At 44.2% G+C, this 22,624-nt stretch overlaps 1 protein-coding gene across 17 annotated transcripts in view; it reads right to left on the reverse strand.

The window, feature by feature from the left end:
- The window catches only part of DTNB (dystrobrevin beta), a 201,871-nt gene that overhangs the window by 87,950 nt on the left and 91,297 nt on the right, over positions 1-22,624 (reverse strand). For 15 of the 17 annotated variants that reach the window (XM_051615682.1, XM_051615678.1, XM_051615683.1 and 12 more), the window contains one exon: positions 17,964-18,041. In XM_051615682.1, coding sequence (XP_051471642.1) covers positions 17,964-18,041 — 78 coding nt within the window. Of the gene's footprint in view, positions 1-10,262; positions 10,362-14,693; positions 16,240-17,963; positions 18,042-22,624 lie in introns of those variants that run through there. The other 2 variants (XM_051615688.1, XM_051615687.1) reach the window with 2 other exon arrangements.

Genomic DNA, 22,624 nt, shown 5'->3' on the forward strand with positions numbered 1-22,624 from the left:
GAGAAGCTGTGGCTGCCCCATCCCTGGAAGTGTTCAAGCCCAGGTTGGATGGGGTTGGAGGAAGCCGGTACAGTGGGAGGTGTCCCTACCCATGGCAAGGGGGTTGGCACTGGATTATCTCCTCTCTGAGCTTGATAAAGGCAGTTCTGCCCCCTCTCCTCTGCTCTTAATTTTCCACAGTGAATTAGTGGTACATCAAAAGGCAGCTTTGGATCAGCCCAAGACAGATGTGAATTTAGATACAATTTGCAAAACAATGGTCTGCAGCCCACCCTCTTTTCAAGGAGGGGGGACCAAACAGATGAGACAGCAAATGTTTTCCTGAACTGCAAGTGTGCTGCTGTGCCATGTAACCTGGTCTGAAACGGACCTAGAGAACTTAACAAGCCTCTGGACCTGCAGTTCCCACCACACATCAGAAACCTCCATGGCTGAGAACCAAATCTGGTGCTTCTCCTCCCCACACCGCAAGTGGACCCGAAGTCCTCTCACCAACCCCTTCCCCACGAGGACCACCATAAGGACTCTCCTTCTCTGGAAGGTCAAGCTCTAAATACCACCAGCTGCTTTTGCACTTGGAACGTGTCCATAACCTTCTTAGAATCTGCTGCCCAGAAGCTAACACAGCACATCAGGTGGCAGCCACCACTACAGAATCATTGAGCTCTCCTAGACATGGTGCTCCTGTTACTACAAAACCCCATCACATCATCAGCTTCTTTTGGAGGGGATTTATGTTGCTTTGCATTCAGTTCCTAATCCACTACAATTTCCCACTTCTCACCAACAGGCTCCTCTAGTCGGTCTTTCTCCAATTTTCATTCATGCATTTAAATTTTATTTTCTGTCGCTGTGATCTGTTCTTATTAACTTCATCTTATTGATCTACAGGACCCCTCTGAAGACTCCCCAGTAGCTCCTCTGCATAGCATCAGTGTGAACTTTCTGTACACCTGTTCCCTGTTTCATCACGCCAAGACACAAACTGAGTAATGCTGAATGGGGAACAGACCCTGTGGGATCCCACCTGACACGTGCTCCCTCTCTGCTAGGAAAATATTGATATTTTCTTCCTCTGACTGCAATTTTTCCACCCTTGTCGCACCCACATAACAGCAGTTTCAACCAGTCCACGTTTACCTAGTTTATTTATGAAAATACCATATGGGATAGTGTCAAAAGCTTTATGAGTCAATAAATTTAAAATGAGCACGTCCCCCTCCTTCACGAGGCCGCCCACCCAGGCAGAACTATCCAATTCTCATTCTTTGACATGATTTGTTCTCCACACGGATGTGTCAGCTATTTTTATTCCCTACTCCTCTACGTGGGAGTGGACGGACTGTTTTATAACATGTATCCCTTTGACTTTCAGATACATATTTGATGATAGGACTGGTGGAAACAGTTTCAAGCTGCAAGAGGGGAGACTGAGATAAGATCTGAGGAAGAAATTCTTTGCTGTGAGGGTGGTGAGATGCTGGCCGAGGCTGCCCAGAGAAGGTGAGGTTGCCCCATCCCTGGCAGTACTCAAGGCCAGGTTGGATGGGGCTTGGAGCAACCTGGTCCAGTGGAAGGTGCTCCTGCCCATAGCAGGGTGGTAGGACTCTTCCAACCCAAACCATTCTGTGAGTATTATTTCAGCAAAAAACCAAAACTTCTTCATATAGCCTGGGAGCAGAGAAACAGCAATGTCATCTCTTGACACCACAAAGCATGGTGGCTGGTGGGGACAGTGACATTCTGGGGGCATTCTGCTGCAGATGCAGCCACAGATCTATTTGCACATTTTGTGAAAATGTCTTTAAAACCTGAAGCCTAAGGAAGTTCATTGATGAAAAAACTCCTTTAGAAAGTAACTTTCTATTCATCCAGCACTGTGAGTCTTATCTACGTAGAATCCCAGACTGGCTTGGGTTGGAAGGGACCTCAAAGATCATCCAGTCCCAACCCCCTGCCATGGGCAGGGACACCTCCCACCAGACCAGGTTGCTCCAAGCCCCATCCAACCTGGCCTTCAACACTGCCAGGGATGGGGCAGCCACAGCTGCTCTGGGCACCCTGGGCCAGGGTCTCACCACCCTCACAGCAAAGAATTTCTTCCAAGGATCATATCTCAATCTCCCCTCTTGCAGCTTGAAAACATTTTTCCCTTGTCCCATCCACCTTTCAAAAAAATTTTTAAACATCTGTCAGAGTCACACCTGGCCCTTAGCATGGCCTGAATTCAGAAAGTGACTGGTCACATGGATGAGGGTTTGCTTTGTTCTGCTTAAAAAGATATGACTATATCCCTGGTAGAGAACCTCAGAACTACACTAGAGTGACAGAATCTCTTAGTTTTCAGAAGACAGTGTCAAAGACAAACCACCTCCTCCCCCCAGGTTAGCCACACACTGTCACTGGATTCTTCAAAGCAGCATGAAAATGTTATTTTGTAGTAGGTTTCCCACACTCTTCAAGTAGCAGCATCCACCACACGCCAAAAACATGTTACACTGTGCCAAGCCAGAGCCAAAAGAGAACAAGAAATAATGTTAACCAAGCTCCCTCTGAGGGAAGAGGGGAAGCAAGATTAAATGGGAAGAGAAAAATGAGGTCAGAGGAATCTGCATAAAGCTGCAGAAGGCTTCTTCTTGTCCTGCTGCTCAGGTGTGATGGCTGAAGGTCAGGGTCTGGGTGCTTGGTCATGACTGGGGCTCAAACATTTAACTGCATGTCAGTGAGAACAGGGTTTGAAAGGCTGTTGGCTCCTGCCCCAAATTTTGCACACTAAGACTTGGCCCCACAGCTTTATAAGCAACTCAATAAATTATGAAGGTATATACATGGTGCATTTGCTGTCTCAAATTAATTTCTGTTCAGAAAATCTACCAGGAAAGCCAAGTAAAATAGACAATTAATTTAAAATCCTGTAATTTCCAGCAGGAAATCTCTGCAAATATCTGTTACGCTGGCTCACAACTTCATAAATCTTTCTAAAACTGCACAGTGCTGCTCTGGCTACTGAGAAGGTAAAGAGCTTTTAAAGGAGCTGCCAGGACGTAATCTAGAGGGATCTCTTGTTTGCTGTCATATTACTTTCCCCCATGATCAATTTAAATAGATGTTAAGGTCAAAAAGGATAATTACCACCCTTCCCTGCATCGTACAGACTAGGAAATCTAGCAGAGTAATTCTGGGATCCAAGCCATGCCTTTTGCTGACCTGCAGTGCTCTGCTCAGACAGTGATGTAACCTGGCTTAGGGATTTAAAGTCAAGAGGGAGCCACCACTTGCCTTGAACACCACAAACAACTGATTTCTTTAGATCCTTACCTCCAGCCAGCACCTGCAGATAAGACACTTATCATGGACCCAAGCTGAAAATCTGACAGTATCATTATACAGGGAAATGCAACACGGTCCAAGAGCAGCAGCACGAGGATGGTCATCAGCAAAGCAGAGAATCCAGGGAAAGTACCATTATCTTGCAACACTTGAATTTAAAGAGATACAGGGCAGGGAGGAATGAAGAGCCAGAAGAGATGGCAGAAGGACAGCAGTGACAAAAACTCTGAGTGTGTGTGCTGCTGTTCAGTCACTTAGAAAAAATAAAATAAAATCTTAATTGGGAAACTTACACCAAACATGTGGAAGTGTAAAAACAGACAACTTGAACAAAAATGAAAGTATCGGCATCATAGCATTGCCTGGAGGTGAAGGGAGGGGAACCTTTTCCTCTGCTCAGTGCTGGTGAGGCCACACTGCAGTGCTGGGCCCAGTGCTGGGCTCCCCAGTTCAAGGGACATGGAAAGACTGGGAGAGTCCAGTGAGGGGCGACCCAGATGATGAAAGACTGAAGCACCACTGCTATAAGGAGGGGCTGAGGGAGCTAGGACTGGAGCAGAGAGGGCTCACGGGGACTGAACCCATGTCTATAAATACCTGCAGGAAGGAATGAAGAAGACAGAGCCAGGCAGGACCAGAAGCCACAGACACAACATAGAAATTCCATCTGAATACAAAACATCCACTTTTTTTCACTGTGAGGGTGGTCAAACACTGGCACAAGTTGCCCAGAAAGGCTGTAGAGTCTTTGTCTCTGGAGATATTAAAACCCCAACTGGACACGATCCTGGACAACCTCCTCTGTGTGACCCTGCTAACGCAGGGGCTGGACAAGATCATCCAAAGAGGTCCCATCCAAACTCCAGCAGCCTGTGATTTCTGTGACTGTGTTATAAAACATGGAGGAGAACTGGGCTGACAAATCTCAGAGCAGACAAAGATCAGGTAGCTAGGAATAAACCAAACAATCTTGGTGCCAAAGCCCAGATTTCTTTTATATTTTATTCAGATGTTTTCCTATTGATCTTGAAACTTAGAGCCACTGAAGAGCAGTGTATAAATCTCTCAACTATTCCCCTTGCAGATGCCTTTGGACTATTTTTTCTTCCATCAAACTCTCCATGCTCTCACTTAATGCATCTCCTTATAAACCAGATCCCACAGCCTCAAAATTGCACCTGGAGGATTATAAACCACAAGTTTTTTAAAAAACCCAAAACCTATAGGCATTAGATACCAGTTTAAATATTAACTGCTGAAACACAGATTTTTCATATGAAACTGTGAGGCTGGTTCATTATGCTAACCCTTGTCCTCACCCTTCCTTCCTCCTTGCTTTCCCTTCTCCTTCATCTGATAGAATAATAGAATCGTTCTGGCTGGAAAAGACCTTTCAGATCAAGTCCAACTGTTACCCCAGCACTGCCAAGGCCACCACTAAACCATGTCCCTCAGCACCACAGCTACATAGCTTTGAGATCCCTCCAGGGATGGGGAGTCCACCACTGCCCTGGGCAGCCTGGGCCAGGGTCTGACAGCCCTTACCAGGAAGAAATTGTTCCCAATACCCAATCTAAACCTCCCCTGGCACAACTTGAGGCCATTTGCTCTCATCCTATAATTCATTGTCCCATCTTCACAGAGCAAGGTTACATGTGAGCTGGGATCTCCCTTGTCTCTAGACAAAGAGATGTTTTTATCCCTTTTCTACACTGAATATCTATTTTGGTATTATGTAGGAATACATATAGGGCATTATGGTGCCAACACATCTGACCACCCTGACTACATCAGTATCAGTAATCCTAACAGTGCCAGCTGCCACAATCCCTCTACTGAACTCTATTCCCCAAAACCTTTTTGTGGCTGAAACTACAGCTAAAATGGCTCCAGGATCTCAAGAGGTCACACAGATCTAAGCAGCATGAGAAAAGGAACGTCCTTCACCTGTGCCAAGAAAAAGGGCAGAGCGGACAGTGACAGTGGTTTCAGTCACCTGCAGGTGGAATTGGTGGCTGGGCAGCAAGAAGGAGATGTCAGAGAGATGAATGTGGGCATGGAAACAAAGGAGAAAAAAGGCACATTGGAAATTGTCTGAAGATAAATGAAGCTGGCCGAGGAAATAAAAATCACTCTGGGTTACAGAACTTAAAAAACACCCAAGGGGCAGCATCAATGACATAGGCATGAAATCCATCGATGCGGAGCTGATGGCAGAGAAAAGTTTCTGAAGGTCTAGTCAAGAAGCTAGAAACCAACCAGGCATGCAGACACTTGCAAACTAAGAGAAAGGCAGAACTCCAGGGTAATAATGGTGCTAGAGGCAGCAAAATCAAAGAAGGCCAAACAAAAGTAAATGCAGGGTGAGCATGAGGGACTAGGAAGAGCAGATAACCAGTGACACTAGGAGCAGAAGACTTAGAAAAAATCAGTTAGTGGAGTCAGTGGAAATAAAACCTCTCAGATAAGAAAAAGGAGGCACCTGAGTACTGTCTAGGCAGATGACATTATATCCCTTTCAACTTCTGTTTTTAAGTTGCAAATAATTTTCTTCTCAGGTGGTAAGAACATCTTTCACCTGACCAAATGCCATGTTTGTGGTCTCCAGGCTCCTTAGAAACCAGAAAACCAGAATGCAACATTTTGTTATATTATAGGCAGCAAATACAGTGATGGCTTTTATAGGTTGGGTTTGTTGGAAAGGACTTCTATTTTAACGACCCTTCTCCAACCAGAGGAAAAACTTTGGCTTCCCTGAACACACATTACTGAGGACTTCTTACTATGAGCAAACTGCCTGCACTCCCTGTATGGCCACCAGGAGAGAACATGGGCATTGCCAGACTGGTATAGAACCCTCAAGTTTGGGATGGAAAGGACCTTAAAGATCATCTAGTTTCCATCACCTGCCAAGGGCAGGGACACCTCCCACCAGCCCAGCTTGCTCCAATCCCCATCCAACCTGGCCTTCAACACTTCCAGGGATGTAGCAGCCACAGCTGCTCTGGGCAACCTGGGCCAGTGTCTCACCACCCTCACAGCAAAGAATTTCTTCCTCAGATCTCATCTCAGTCTCCCCTCTTGCAGCTTTAAACCATTCCCCCCGTCCCATCACTCCCTGCCCTTGTCAAAAGTCCCTCCACAGCTTTCCTGGAGCCTTCTTTTCTTCAGGCTAAACAGCCCCAACTCTGTCAGCCCGTCTCCAGAGCAGAGCTGCTCGATTGCTCGCATCACCTCCATGGCCTCCTCTGGACTTGCTCCAACAGCTCCATGTCCTTCTTGTGTTGGGGACCCCAGAGCTGGACTCAGCACTGCAGGGGGGTCTTGCCAGAGTGGAGCAGAGGACTGTTCTCATCTTAAAGTGGATATCTACATCTGGTCTGCTCTGTCACACTCTGGAAGAGTTTATTTGTCTGCAGAAACTACAGAGGGAGCCTACTGCACCTAGCTTAGGAGGAAAAGTCCCACTGCAATCAATGGAGGAGTTGAGATGATGGTCACTCTTACACATTTATGGGACCCATCACGGTGACAGAGACATATACAAGCTTTTTAGAAAAAAAACAGTGTATACATGAACAAGACTGAAGTACAGTGCATTTAAAGTCTAATATGGGTCTGCAATGTAAAAGATGCTCCCTAACCCGCGGACTGACCACGGCTGCTGAGAAAACAAATGATGTAGAAGAATATGTAAAGAAGGAAATATACATCATTAACCTAATTGAGGGCAGGTTGTCTTTGGGAACAGAATTACTGAAAGAAGCATAGAGCACATTGACCACAACAGGAGGAAAAAAATATCTGTTCCTGAACTAATTTAAAATAAATTAGCTAAACCAAATAACATTTAATGGGCTTGGCCTAGTCTTACAGCAGAGACAAAATAATCTTCATTTATTTAGAAAGGTTCATTTGCTGCAAAGATCAGAGAAACACTGTGTTTTGTTGTATCATAGGTAATAAACACAGGCAAGGCTGCATTACTGTTTCCTCTCAATACATGTACAGAACATCTGTCTTCCACATCTGCTCCACCACTCTCAAACCTAAACACGCCATTGAATCCATCAGCTTTTTTTTTCCATTTGGAAATGTACATTTTGCAAGATGAGAAAGAAATGAACTGGCCATGCTGGAGAACTAAATGTGAGCCCCATCCACAGCAGAGTGTGGCCAGAGCTTTGCTGCTGTTCCCAGGCCTCCCTGCTCACCAGAAAAACCTTCCTCTGACCTCATTCTGTCTGCAGCATTTGAGGAAGCAGAAAGCTCCCTGCCTAGTGCAAAACATGGTTATTAAAATGCTGGGATCTGAAGAGTTTGTTGCCCCCTGTGGATATTTTCCCACTCAAATCAGAGGATGAGGAGGCTGGAAAAGTTCCTCTGAGATGTGCAGGACCAAAGTGCACTGGCAAGGGTTCCTTTGGTTTGTTTGGTTTTTGCTTTTTAGTTTGCAAAAAAGTTAACTTGGGCATGAAAATCCCGTTCTTTTAGCTCAGTCTTATTCCCAACAAAACACCTGTCAAAGGGAGGTTATTTTTGGCAGCATTTACTCTGTCCTGGAAGAGTGAGGATCTCTGAAGTGCAGCTGGACCCCAGCCTCTCCTTTGGCACTCCTTGTGCAACAAATGGATCCAATGATCACAAGAGTCACTGAATCCCAGACAGGTTTGGTTTGGAGGGACCTCAAAGATCATCTAGTCCAAACCTCCCTGCCATGGGCAGGGACACCCCCCACTACACCACGTTGCTCCAAGCTCCATCCAACCTGGCCTTCAACACTTCCAGGGATGGGGCAGCCACAGCTGCTAAGAGCAACCTGGGCCAGTGTCTCACCACTTTCACCGCAAATAATTTATTCCTAATGTCTAATCTAAGTCTACTCTCTTCCAGTTTAAAGCCAGTATAGATATCACTAGATACAGATGTCTGGCTAGATCATTCCTAGTGTCTTTGTTCAAGCAAGCTGTGGCTGCCCCATCCCTGGAAGTGTTCAAGGTCAGGTTGGATGGAGCTTGGAGCAACCTGGTCTAGTGGGAGGTGTTCCTGCTCATGCAGGGTGTTGTCACTAGATTATATTTCAGGTCCCTTCCAGCCCAAACCAGTCTGTAATTCAGTGATTTTATACCTATATGAAGCCCCATGAACAGCAACTTTCTTATAGTATGCAATTAAAAATTGCAGGAGCATTTATCTTTTTCCAACAAAATCATGTAAGTATCCCCTTACTTCCAACTTTGCCTTCAAAAGATTGAACCATGTCTGCTCCATCTTTCAGGTAGAGAAAGCAAAGCAAACAGAAAAGTTGTTCTCTTGGATTAGTCTACTTGTGGAAGCTGGAATATATATTCTGAAGAAAGAAAGTTAAATGAAGGTATAAACAAATGTAAAATGCTCTTCTGAAAGGATTTAGGCAGCATGCTGCCTCTTGCTCATACTGTAATATTACTATCACAGAAATAAAATGTATTTCTAGTAAATGCTGTTGTGCTTTGCTGAATGAGTGCCCTTATTCTTTTTTGGCACTGAGGACATTCAAAGACGGGTTGAGCCCTATCCTTCCTGTTTTCAAGATGAATTTTGTGTCCACAGGCAGGCAAACATGTAACTTCTAACATTTCCATTCATCATTTATTCCAAGTATAAAACATACAGTCCATTTTAGGAAGAAATTCTTTCAAAAAAGAAGCCAAGCCACTGAAAAGTTGCAGTTTGAGCAGCCTCAGCACATTAAAGTGTGGATCCAAACCCCACTCAGCTCACACTAAGTGACCCCTGTGACCCTGTTATCTTTATTTCATGCTGTCAAGACGTGACACAGCCTCCAGCTAAGGAAACAAGGCCCTTAATTTTAGTCAGTGATCATCTTTTACATTGTGGATTAACCCAGAGCAACAGTAACTGCAATAAATCTTGGGGAAAACATTGTAATCAGACATATGAGAGCTGACAAAATAGAAACAGAAGAACTTTTCCACGGGGGAAAAACCCATTTCTCCACCTTACCTCACTCTGTTATTAACTGCTGACACTGGGACATCCTCCAGGTTTAGACAAATGGAGGATACAGAGACAACACAGACGTGGGCTTCTCTCCCCAGGCCAATAATGCTTCAACATATTCAGTGGTTCAGTCTGTGCACTAAAAGTCTCAAAATCCCCAGAAATACAAAACTGTATATGGATGGGCACATGCACTCGAGTTGAGGAAGAGCTGAGTATTTCAGCTTTCCTGCTTACTACTAAATGCCCAGAGGTTGGAACCACCCAGGTACCACCCAGCTTGCCTGGCAGCATGCAGAGGTGATGCAGAAATGAGTGGACCTTGCAACACCCTTGCATGTAAGGTTAAAAAAAAAACCCTGCTACTGGATATATTTCCATCTATCAATAATTGCAACCTAACAATTACATTTATACCTTTCTTAATAAACTAAACAGATTTTGCTCCTTTGGCATCCCATCTCCAGCTTGTAGAAATTACTATAGCTCTCTTCTAGTTAATTTTGCAGTTTCCATAATCTTTTTGAAATATGTATAATGGACCCGAGCCAAAGTTTTAGCAGGATAAGGTGAAACCTGGAAAGCAGGATTTCTGTGGCATGTGTGGACATGGCCTGATTAAGATAATCTGTGCTACTTGAGAAGTATTCTGCAGCATGCTTGAACTCAGTAATGCCAGCAGGGAAGCCTTGCAGGGATGGAAACACCTTGGATCACACAAATCTATGATCTGAAATGGCTTTCACTGATCCCTCCTTGAAAAATCTCAGCTGAGCAAACAGAGAAGCTCTGATAAAGACCTGTATTTCTCATTGTTGTGTCATTAAAACCAACCCAACCCTGACTGGACTTAGACAGGTGTATGTAGACACCACAAAAAGGTATTTTGCAAAGAACAAAGGCACTGAGCAGAGTCTGAATGACAATACCTTTGGAGAGATGTGTTTGGGTCCCACTGCGAGCCTCAGGTACATCCCCAGGGGCTTGGTGAGTGGTTATGGAGAAGTATGGTTCTGCAAGCTGAGGAGCTGGAACGATGGAGGGAAACATTACTACCTGAGCCTAAGCAGCCTGTACATTCCCCCCAGGTCCAGGAAAAGAGGAATACCCCATTCGTGCTTTGGAATAAGTGAGTATAGAGAGAAGCAGCCTCTTCCCATGAACTCTTGCAGAATCTGCTGATGAAGTAACCTTTTGAAGCAGGGCTCTGAAAGTGGGATAAAGAGGGATGAGCCAGGACCTTGGGAAGAAGTAGGCACTAGTATGAGGATGGTGATCACAGATGATGGCATCTACCAGGTATTTGCTGCCTGTGAGTTTTCATGAAGCCTGACAAAAGATGACAGTTGAAAATAAGATGATCTTGGCTTTCTAAAGATAAATTCTGGACCGGTCTAGTGCCATTCCACACTTCTGTGAATGTCCCACCTCTTCAGAAGAGCAAATTGTGAACAGAGGATGACAACAAAGAAAATTTTGCAGAATCAGGTTGTTTATTACAAATTTGCTCCCTCTTCTTTCACTCTTTGCTGGGGATGGTACTGAAATGTGTATGTGGGATAGAGGTCTTCATCTGGGTTACCTCAGCATAGCTTTTGAATTGCTGAGGGAATGACATATTTACCAGAGAATCATAGAATCATAGAATCATAGAATCATAGAATCCTAGAATCCTAGGGGTTGGAAGGGACCTCGAAAGATCATCTAGTCCAACCCCCCCTGCCAGAGCAGGGTCACCTAGAGTATCATAGAATCATAGAATCATAGAATCATAGAATCTTAGGGGTTGGAAGGGACCTCGAAAGATCATCTAGTCCAACCCCCCCTGCTAGAGCAGGGTCACCTAGAGCACATCACACAAGAACGCATCCAGGTGGGTTTTGAATGTCTCCAGTGAAGGAGACTCCACAACCCCCCTGGGCAGCCTGTTCCAGTGCTCTGTCACTCTCACAGTAAAAAAATTTTTTCGCATATTCACCTTGAACCTCCTATGCTCCAATTTCCACCCATTACCCCTTGTCCTATCACTGGTCATCACTGAGAAAAGCCTAACTCCATCTCCCTGACACTCACCCCTTACATATTTGTAAACATTAATGAGGTCACCCCTCAGTCTCCTTTTCTCCAAGCTAAAGAGACCCAGCTCCCTCAGCCTCTCCTCATAAAGGAGATGTTCTACTCCCTTAATCATCTTTGTAGCTCTGCGCTGGACTCTCTCAAGCAGATCCCTGTCCTTCTTGAACTGAGGGGCCCAGAACTGGACACAATACTCCAGATGCGGCCTCACCAATGCAGAATAAAGAGGTAGGAGAACCTCTCTTGACCTACTAACCACACCCTTTCTAATGCACCCCAGGATGCCGTTGGCCTTCTTGGCCACAAGGGCACATTGCTGGCTCATGGTCATCCTCCTGTCTACCAGGATTCCCAGGTCCCTTTCTCCTACACTGCTCTCCAGCAGGTCAGCCCCCAACCTGTACTGGTGCATGGTGTTTTTCTTCCCCAAATGCAGAACTCTACACTTGCCCTTGTTGAACTTCATCATGTTTCTCCCCGCCCAACTCTCCAGCCTGTCTAAGTCCCTCTGAATGGCAGCACAGCCTTCTGGTGTGTCAGCCACTCCTCCCAGCTTAGTGTCATCAGCAAACTTGCTGAGGGTACATTCTATACCCTCATCCAGGTCGTTGATGAAGATGTTGAACAACACCGGTCCCAGTACCGACCCCTGAGGGACTCCACTGGTCACACACCTCCAACCAGATTCTGCCCCATTGGCTACAACTCTCTGACTCCTTCCCATCAACCAGTTCCTAATCCACCTCACTACCTGATCACCAAACCCATACCTGATCAACTTATCTACAAGGATGCTGTGGGAGACAGTGTCAAATGCCTTACTGAAATCAAGATAAACCACATCTACCGCTCTACCATCATCTATCCACCTAGTAATTTCCTCATAGAAGGCTATGAGGTTAGTCAAACATGATTTACCCTTGATAAAACCATGCTGACTGCTCCTGATGACCCCCATATCCTTGATATGCCTGGAGATAGTGACAAGAACAAGTTGTTCCATCACCTTTCCAGGGATGGAGGTGAGGCTGACTGGTCTATAGTTACCCGGGTCCTCCTTCTTGCCCTTCCTGTAGACTGGAGTGACATTTGCTATCCTCCAGTCCTCAGGCACCTCTCCTGTTACCCATGACTTACTGAAGATGATGGAGAGTGGACTAGCAATGACCTCCGCCAGCTCCCTCAGCACCCTTGGATGCATTCCATCTGGACCCATGGATTTATGGATGTCCAGATTACTCAACTGATCCCTAACCCAATCCTCATCTACTATGTCCTCACCTATCTTGACTACTTCTGGGGCTATATGAATCTGGGGCTCATGGGGAAATCCTGCAGGAGTAAAGACAGAGGCAAAGAAGGTGTTCAGCACCTCTGCCTTCTTTATATCCTCTGTCACCAGGGCTCCCACCTCGTTCCTCAGTGGGCCAATATTGCCTCTAGTGTTAGTTTTGTTAGCTATGTATTTGAAAAAGCTCTTTCTATTATCCTTAACCTGACTTGCAAGGTTAAGTTCCAAGGAGGCCTTAGCTTTCCTAATTGCCTCCCTACATTCTCTGACAACAGACCTATATTCCTCCCAAGTGACCAGCCCCTCCTTCCACGATCTGTAGATTTTCCTTTTCCACTTAAGTTTGCCCAGCAGTTCCTTTTTTAACCATGCTGGTCTCCTAGCTCCCTTACTAGATTTCCTAAACCTTGGGATGCTCTGATCCTGTGCTTGCAAGAAGTGGTCCTTGAATGTTGACCAGCTATCTTGAGCCTCTTTATCTTCCAGAGTACAGAAAAGCTCCAGGCTTTTAAATCATAGAATCATGGACTGGCTTGGGTTGGAATGGATCTTAAAGATCATCTAGTTCCAACACCCCTGCCATGGACAGGGACACCTCCCACTGGACCAGGTTGCTCCAAGAACCATCCAACCTGGCTTTCAACACTGCCAGGGATGGGGCAGCCACAGCTGCTCTGGGCAACCTGGGCCAGGGTCTCACCACCCTCACAGCAAAGAATTTCTTCCTCAGATCTCATCTCCATCTCCCCTCTTGCAGCTTGAAACCATTTCCCCTTGTCCCATCACTACCTGCCCTTGTCAAAACTCCCTCCTCAGCTTTCCTGTAGCCCCTTCAGTTATTGCAAGGTGCTCTAAGGTCTTCCCAGAGCCTTCTTTTCTCCAGGCTGAACAACCCCAACTCTGTCAGCCTGTCTCCAGAGCAGAGCTGCTCCATCGCTCGCATCATCTCCATGGACTCCTCCAGACTGGCTCCAATAGCTCCATGTCTGGAGCTAATGGGAAGTCACCCATAGTTACTTGCATGATTTTCAAAATAGGAGCTGTTCACAATCACCTGGTACATTGTTGGTGATAACTGTGACCAAGTGTCCTGGTTTGAGCCAGGATGAAGCCAATTTTCCTTTTTACTGATATTTTTTCCTTCTGTAAGCTTTCTTTTAACTAGCAACATTCTGTTCTAGCTAGGATGATAAGACACTGGAATGTTTTTCTAACTGCTGGGGCTTCAAGGTCACACCTTCACTCTGCCGGCTCAGACACCATGGGGAGAGCTGTGACCCCACCCGTAGGAGGCTGAGTTAGACAGACAGCAAAATTGGCCAGAGATATTCCATTCCATATATCTACATAAGCTCAGAGGAAGGTCAGAGATCACAGAAGACACCTTCCTTCCTGTTTCTTCTTCCCTTCTCTTCCATCCATGGCCGGTGTCCGGGGAGGACTCCGTCCATCCAGCACCATCGACCCTTAGGCTCGAGCTCTCCTGACCCTCATCACTCTCTGCTTTCTCCAGCAGCAGCTCCGGGATTTCTCGGGACTGTTCCAGCTCAGGGGAGTGTGGTGGGAGTTGCTGGGGGTGGGGGTAGGCGAGAGGCTCCTACACATACCTGAACAAATCTGTATATAATTGTGTATGTTTTCTTATATCATTAGTGTTTAATTAAAGCTGTGTAGTTTTCAATCCCGCCAAGTCTCTCTCTTTTTCTCTCTCTCCTTCCCTACCTGGGTGGGAGGGGGAGGGGATCGAGAGCATTGTTGTCGGACCTGAGTCAAACGGTGACACCAAGGATCAGCCCCCGTGGCTGAAATGGCCTATCTCGACATTTTTGTTACCATTAATTCTATTCTGATGAGGTCACTCAGCTCCCTTCACAAGGCCTGAGCCAGCAAATGAGAACTGATTCTCACTTAGCAAGCAAGTCCTGATAGGCAACAGCTGTGGGGTGTGTAGAGGTAGATGACATGCCATGTGTCCAAACAGGTCTGATTTCTCAAAGTCTTTATTTCTGAATTATCTTTGGTCTACCTGTTCTTGTCTTGGACAAGGGGAGCAACAAAGACCTTACTCCTTTATCAATACAAAAATGCTCCAAGCCAAAGGGTGTTGCTGATTCTAAAGCTCTGTTGCTGATTCTATCATGTCCTCATTCATCAAAATACTAATCTTGGTAGCACTGTTGAAAATCTATTTTTGTTTCCTTTGTTCCCTGCAGCTTCTACAGCCAGTATTGCTGGGATTCTTGTGCTCAAATCCAGATCTGTGCATACCCTTGCCCACAGCAGAGAAGAGAAAGATTTCTTCAGTTGTGTGCCTTTGGGACAGTCCTGCTCACAACAGGCATGTGAATCCCTGCAATTCACAAAAGCAGAAGAAGATGGGACTGAACAGCAAAGTGAACTCAGATTTTACTATTAGGGCAGTTCTGGTCATCCCACCTCAAAAAGAAACACTGGAAGAAGAAGCTGAACTGAAAAGAACAATGACCACGATCAGAGTTTCAAATTACCATCCATTTAGTAGACAAAGACTCTTAGGCTAGAAGCAGGTGGGATATAAACAACATTCCCTAGCATCCAGAAGGCTAACAGATGAATTTTACAACAAAAAGGGAGAGTTTTCTTAAACAAGTAATAATTGAGTAGTAGAACTCGCTTGGGGATGCTGGATTTATGAAGCAGAGGTCTCTAAATACACTGCACAGCAGGAAAGAAATTGCTGAGTGCTGCAAGATGGGAGCAAATGCAAAACTGGACCTAGTGACTTGACTTAATGACTTGCTGCTTTTAATCTTACCTAAGCATCTCCTACTTGACATCACGGGTGACAGGATACAGTATCAGCATGAAACTCTTGTACCCTTAAAACCCCTGACACGCAGAGATCTCGTCATAATCTAATTAGTGTTCACCTTCAACACTATTTTACCTACTAATACGTACTTACCATAAGCTGTTGATTTTCATTCCCTTCTCTATCTCACATAAAAATGCTCTTTCACTATTCCTTATCTCAATAGTGTATTTTAAGGTCTATGTGGCCAAGAAAACAAGTTGAAGGGTCAGGCTGTAATACTCAGCCCCCTTCTTATTTTGGATTACATCTCAACAGGGATTTTTCCCAGTATTTTCTGTGGCATCCCCCTTCTTAAATTAAGGGAATAGGTAGGCTAGGCTCTGACCACTGAGGGATGGAAGCATATCTAGCAGGTGATGATGTGAAAGACATATCCTGAATGATTTTCTGGATGTTGACATGAAGATAAAAAGAAAAAAGAAAAAAAAAAAAAAGGAAAGAAAAAGAAGAGAAGTGTTCCCTTAGGTAAAATGTACTCTAGGGTCAATGCTGGTACTTGGCAATAGAGCCAAAACAGGTTATCTTCTCATTTGCTCTTTTAGAAATCAAGTATTTGTTCCTTTGTGGTAAACTTGGAACTGAAAAGCGTATCTGTGGATGACTGCTTCATGTTCTCCACCAGAGATGATGCTCCAGAACATGCGGTGCTAAGCTCATATTTTGCATGAGTCTGTCTCCTGGTGTTCTACAAAGCAAGAAACACAGAGATACTTGCTGTGGATGATCATGACTCAAGTTAGACCGCCCTCCTCTTCCAAATCAGACATAATTTTTATAGAGAACACAGTAGACACCACCTGAGAAAGAATCTCCCAGTGGCAAGAGGCAAAGGAATGAACAGTGAGCCAGAACATGGCAAGGTGGCATCAGAAAGGTCTCCCTGCCAGACTGCTGAGATGGTCTTGATGACTGAGGATTTTGTAAATGTGAATTGTTCAGTTTGGATAAAGAAAATGGGAAATGGTGGTTAAACCAAGAAGGGGAAACTAAGGAACTAGGTGGTCACTGCCCACATCAACTGTTGCTCCAAGGTTGTACCACTCCATTCTGCAAGAGCTTTTATGCAAGAGGATGAGAAGGCTGCAGGAGAATCCTAGACAGAGGACATGATCTTCTCTGATAGAGATGTGAAGATGATTGCTGTCTGCACTACAGTGAACAGACTTGGGACACCAAACAGAAGCTACAAGTGGAGAAAATGCAAGAGACTTTGTCCATAAGGTTGCTTGAAACCCAATAAATGAGATGTCTTATGGGTTGTTTTGCTCAAGAAATGACTACATGGCTACTCCGTAGAGCACTGGCCTCGGGAATTGCCCACTCTCTCAGCCTCTTTGATTCTAATTCAGCAAAAAGCATTTTTCATAGTCACAAAACAGCCCAGGTTGGAAGGGCCCTCATGAGATCGTCTGGTCCAGCCTCTTGTGGGAAAGTGAGCCTAGCTGAGATTATCTGACACTTCATCCAACTGCATCCTGAAAACCTCCAGTGACGGAGACTCTCCCACGTGCCATATTTGAAGCCATACAGTGTACCACACGTTGTGTAGTGTTTATACACACTACATGGGATGATTTACAGAGTTTGAAGTAATTTTAATGTAGCCAGTTCAAACCTGCATACACAATAGACTTATTTTGTCAAGGAAAGTAGAAGTACATGGATCTTTGCTCAGTGCTGGTTGAAGGACTGATGCTGAAAATGAGGGACCCGATGTCCCTCCTGAGTACCACCTTGTCACTAAAACAGTGACAGTTAAGTTTCTCACTCCCTGCAGGGAACATTTATTCCTTCACAGCTTTGGATAAGTGAAGAAAGAAAATTGCAGATACAGGATTCAGCTGGATTTTTGCATGTTTACATCTGTGCATCCACACAATAATTTACATATATATATAACTAAGTAAATGTAAACCCAAATTCAACTCCAACCTAAATGCCTCTAGTAGACATGAAAGAACTTTGGCAGTTCAGCCCTGTCTGGCGTGGACAACGAGCGTTAACAATGGCCAGGCTGTACACCCATTATGTGAAATGTCTCCAACAGAACAAAATAATCCTCTGCAGGCAGAGGAGCCTATGATACAACAAGACCAGCCTTTCTCAGAACTGCTTTGGAAGAAATGCTCTATTTCAAAATAAAAACAAAAATCTCTTTAGAGCTCTTTAGATATTTCTTCAGTCACACTCCTGTAATAACGTCTACTCCAATAAAAGAAAATCACTCTTCAGGGAGAACAAAATGAAGCACGACAAACAATTCCTTGCATTATGGATGCTGCATACACAATGTGAAGTGGCAATGTTGTTTTGACATCTGTTAGAAGACCCCTAGTGATACAAAAAACATACTCGGTGGATTTTTACCTCTCATGGAAATAAACAAGTAATATCGGAAGGCACACATACCTTTTTGTTGGTGTAGGTGCTCCAGAGGACATGTGGGTCACCATGGTGTCATTCATGTTAGTCAGAGGCCGAGGAGGACTAGAAGAGAAATATTTATTCCAGTTAGTGATTTTTAAAACAACAAAAAGGAAACAAAGCCACCGCTGGGGAACAGGACGTCACTGTGCTCTGTGACAGAGCTCTCCAAGAGCAGCAGCAGGAATTGATTTGCACAAAGATGCTGGAAGAGCTTGGCTCACCCTAGTCTCAATGGTTTGTCACAATTTACGTGTTACACTACAACGAAGATAAAATTAATATCTTTGATTACAAACTGACCTCTGGCAGGGTCTAGTAGCTCAAGCACATGTAGTAACCACTCAAATTAGGGTAATTACTTGAAATGTTTAAAGGAATTAAGCAAAGGTTTATTGTAACAAGCAGTGATTTATACAACAACAACATACATCAATTATTGGATTTTTATTTAGATAAGTTACAATTAATTGGGAAAAAAAACAACTGTTAGAGCCTCATGTTCTCTACTGACCTACAGAATACAAGTAGGGACTGATGCTGCTATTATTTGCATTTTCAAATCCTGCAGGTTCCCCAGTGCCAGCTGGGCTCCACATGCTTGTGGCTGTGCAGGGAGCAGGAGGACACTAGAAGCCTGGGTGGGATGTCCCCAGGCTGCTCCAACAGGGAATTCAAGCCACTGGGAGAAAAGAGCTACAGCAGCTACTGTCACAGAATTAATATTTGCCTATGTTTACCCTCTAGCGATATCCAAATACATCCATCATCCTTTCACATGAGACTTTCAGGAACATGCAGGGTCTGTGCACAGATAAAAGCTCCATTTGCACATCAGGCAGCACCGGGCTTGTGCGGATTAGCATGGAGAAAAACACCGGCCTCTTCTGCTTACGCCACAGGAGCATGGATTAAATCTTCACAGGTTTATATCTGACATCATGTGAGCATTCATTTCAGTGAGATTTAATGCAGGTAATACTGAAATTCCTTCTGGCCAACACCACTTTACTCCATGACAATGGGGCAGAAGCACCTAACCCACCAGCATTTGCATTCCCTGTGCAGGAAGCCTCCTCCTCCGAGTGTGGGAACACCAGGAATTGCCTCCAGACTCATGAGCTTATTTCATTCAAGGCTTTTCAGAGCCCAGTAATCCAGAGAATCAACCAACCATTAAAAAAGAAATCACCCAGATGTCAAATATATAAAATCACCGAGAATCTATTCCCAAATCTCTCCACACAGGATTTGGGTGTAAAAGCCCTTCAGTTCTCAGGACAAGTTTGCCCAGAAATAATTATGCTGCATGCTTAATGTTAACACTATTCTAAACAGAATGTTATACCAAGGATTTACTCGGTCATATTTAATGACAGGCTCCTTTGAAAAAGGAACTTACTGTACAAACTAGCAGGAATGAGATTACAAGACACTGGAACGCCAACCGACATGCTGCACTGTGCCATGTTTAGAAGCCATTCATTTTGCTACTGCATGTACAAAGTTAATTAATGGTGCTTTCCCTCCACCCCTTTATGTCCCTACTTACTTCTTCTTGACTGAATGCAAGGAACGTTGTGTCCACACTGCAGAACTCTCCTTTTCCCCTAAAGATTCCCTGCTTCACTTTGCATTCTCCTGCCAGGAGACATCTCTCCTGCACACCAGGCGTGTGGCTGAGAAACAGCTACAAGAAACAGCAGCTTTTGCAACCAAAACTGTATTTCTCAGCAGCAATTCCTTCCACAGTTCCTCTGCGCATTATTTTCCTTTGGGAGGGACAGTTTCCTTAAAACACTGCTCTTAGGCACAACAGACACTACCTCAGTATTCCCAATAATTTTAGGGGAAGTGAATTAAATCACGTGGTATAATTCTTTATTTCATTGCAATGTTGCTTTTAGATGACTCTTCTAATAAAAAAGTGGATGTAATTCACCATTTCCAGTCTGGATTTAGGATCATTATGAGACATTTCCACAGGTTCATTCCAGTTCTGGAAATACCAGTGTCCTCAATTTTCTAGCTAAATCCTTGATAACAGTGATAAAGACAAAGAAAAAATTAAATATAAAACATCTTGTTGCAAGATTTCTGATTGCACAGTTCTGCAATTTTATTATGTACAATCCTTTATTATATACAATCAGGCCCTTCCCAGCCTAGAGAATTTCTAGAGGCCATTTGTACATTTTTAGGGAACATATTTTCAGAATACCTGTAACTCCATCAAGGTGGCACTGTATTTTCTTGTAATAAAGACAAATCATTTTGTTGATGACATCGGGAGGGTGCTGTAACCATGTACACAATACTGCTGGAGTCATAAGAGCTGCTTTTTATGAACCTGGGACTTTCAGTGCAGGTCAACCCTATTTTACCAAAACTTGTAGTTTAAGAGTTTCTTCTGTTTAGATTTTTCAGGTTTAACTGGAAGTAAGAGAGAAAGCCTGGAGGAAGGGAGACTCTTTGCTGGCCGGTGAGGATTGGGTTAGAGATCATTTGGGCAAACTGAAAGTGGACCAATCCATGGGCCCCAATGGGATGCACCCATGAGTGCTGAGAGAGCTGGCTGATGTTGTTGCTCTACCACTGTCCACAATTTTTGAAAGATCATGGAAAACAGGAGAGATGCCAGAGGACTGGAGGAAGGCCAGTGTCACTCCCGTCTTCAAAAAGGGCAAGAAGGAAGACAAGAAACTACAGACCAGTCAGCCTCACCTACATCCATGGAAAGATGATGGAGCAGGTCATTCTGGAGGTCACCTCTAAGCACATGGAAGAATAGAACATTATCAGGAGTAGCCAGCATGGATTCACCAAGGGGAAATCATGTTTGACTAATCAGATAGACTTCTATGATGGTGTGACTGAATGGGTAGATGCAGGGAGACCAGTGGATGTTGTCTACCTTGACCTCAGCAAGGCTTTTGACATTGTCTCTCATAAGGTGTTTTTGGGAAGAAAAGCACTTAAAAATAGGCAGTGAAAGAAGATAAATCTTTCAGATACCTGGGAGCTGGGATAAATGTGGCAGCCACGGAAGCTGAGAAATCAAACTCCTTAAATTCTCCTTTTTTAATGACACTTAGAAAAAGTGACATTAGCCAAGCAGTGGGGAGGTCAGAGATCAGCCCATGCCAGAGACCATAAATCAAGACACAGCCAATATTTATTCTTGTTTCTCACGTGAAGTCCAAGGTGTCTATGACATCAGGTTCCACCAGCCTGAAAAACATGACAGTGCCCCTTGCAAAACTAAAATGCATGTTTTACTTTGTACGTTGCTGGTTAGCACTGAAGTAGATGCTAACTTGTTCATCTCTGATGTCTGAAACCCTAATAATTGCATTGTTTTGGTTGGAAAAGACCTTTCAGATCATGAAGTCCAACTGTTAACCCAGCACTTCCAAGGCCACCACTAAACCATGTCCCTCAGCACCACATCTACATGGCTTTGAAATCTCATTTTAAACAATGTACTCACCTACACAATTTTTAAAACATATATACTTATTCTTTTTTAACACAAACATAAAAAAGTTAATTCTGAAGCTAACACATTACATCATCTTTATTATGAGTTTTAGTTTTCCAGCCCTAGCACTTGTTTATCCTCCTTTGCTTCTTCAAAACTTATTTATGTGTGAATATTAGCTCTGCCTCTTTGGTCATGACAGACTCCCTCTCCAAGTGTCAAGTTTTGGCTGCTACTGGAAACAAGACACTAGACTGAACAACTTTTTGGTCTAACCCAGGATGGATTGTAAATTCTCTTCCTAGTTCCCTGTCATCTTCCTAAACATGTCAACAAGATTTAGGTAATTGCCTGAATTCTAATAAAATCAGTAAAGATCTTGACTTCTCTCTACAGTTAGCATTTACTTGTATTAACTACTGTCTCCCACCTGTAGTAAAACTTTTGAGATTCATATGTAAATGAAGTTGCTGCCACATCTAGACTCTGTAAACTTGTCTAAATATGAGAGTAATCTTGTCTAAAAATCAGACACAAGAAATAGATCAGTCACTGCTATTTTGTGTCCACAGTTTTCCAAAGTAGAAAAATCAATCATTACACACACTGAAGAAAACTTCAAGTAAGCCTAGCTCTAATGACTGGCTTGTCTTCTTTCAGATGTGGTTGATGAAAGTACAGAACAAGACCAGGACAATTCTGAGACCTCAAAAGTCTAAAAACTCAGTAAATACAAGGAACCAAGTCTTCCATCTTTGTGCTGTGATGGACAATCACTCTGTAAAGGGACCTTTGCAAAAAAAGCAACAGTAAACAAAAATTACCAAATTGCCTTCTGCTCTGACCAGCTCTGTCATCAGACTGCTGATGGGCAGCACAGCAACAGCATTTCATAGAATCATAGAATGTCTTGGGTTGGAAGGGACCTCTAAAGGTCATCTAGTCCAACCCCACATCAGTAAGCAGGGACATCTCACACTAGAACAGATTGCTCAGAGCCCCATCAAGCCTGACCTTCAATGTCTCCAGGGATGGGGCCCCCACCACATCTCTAGGCAACCTCTTCCAGTGATCTACCACCCTCATCTTAAAGAACTTTTTCCTAATGTCCAGCCTAAATCTACCCTTCTCTAGCTTGAAACCATTACCCCTTGTCCTATCATTA

The sequence above is a fragment of the Apus apus genome, chromosome 3 (genome assembly GCF_020740795.1).
Source record: "Apus apus isolate bApuApu2 chromosome 3, bApuApu2.pri.cur, whole genome shotgun sequence".
Lineage (NCBI taxonomy): Eukaryota > Metazoa > Chordata > Aves > Apodiformes > Apodidae > Apus > Apus apus.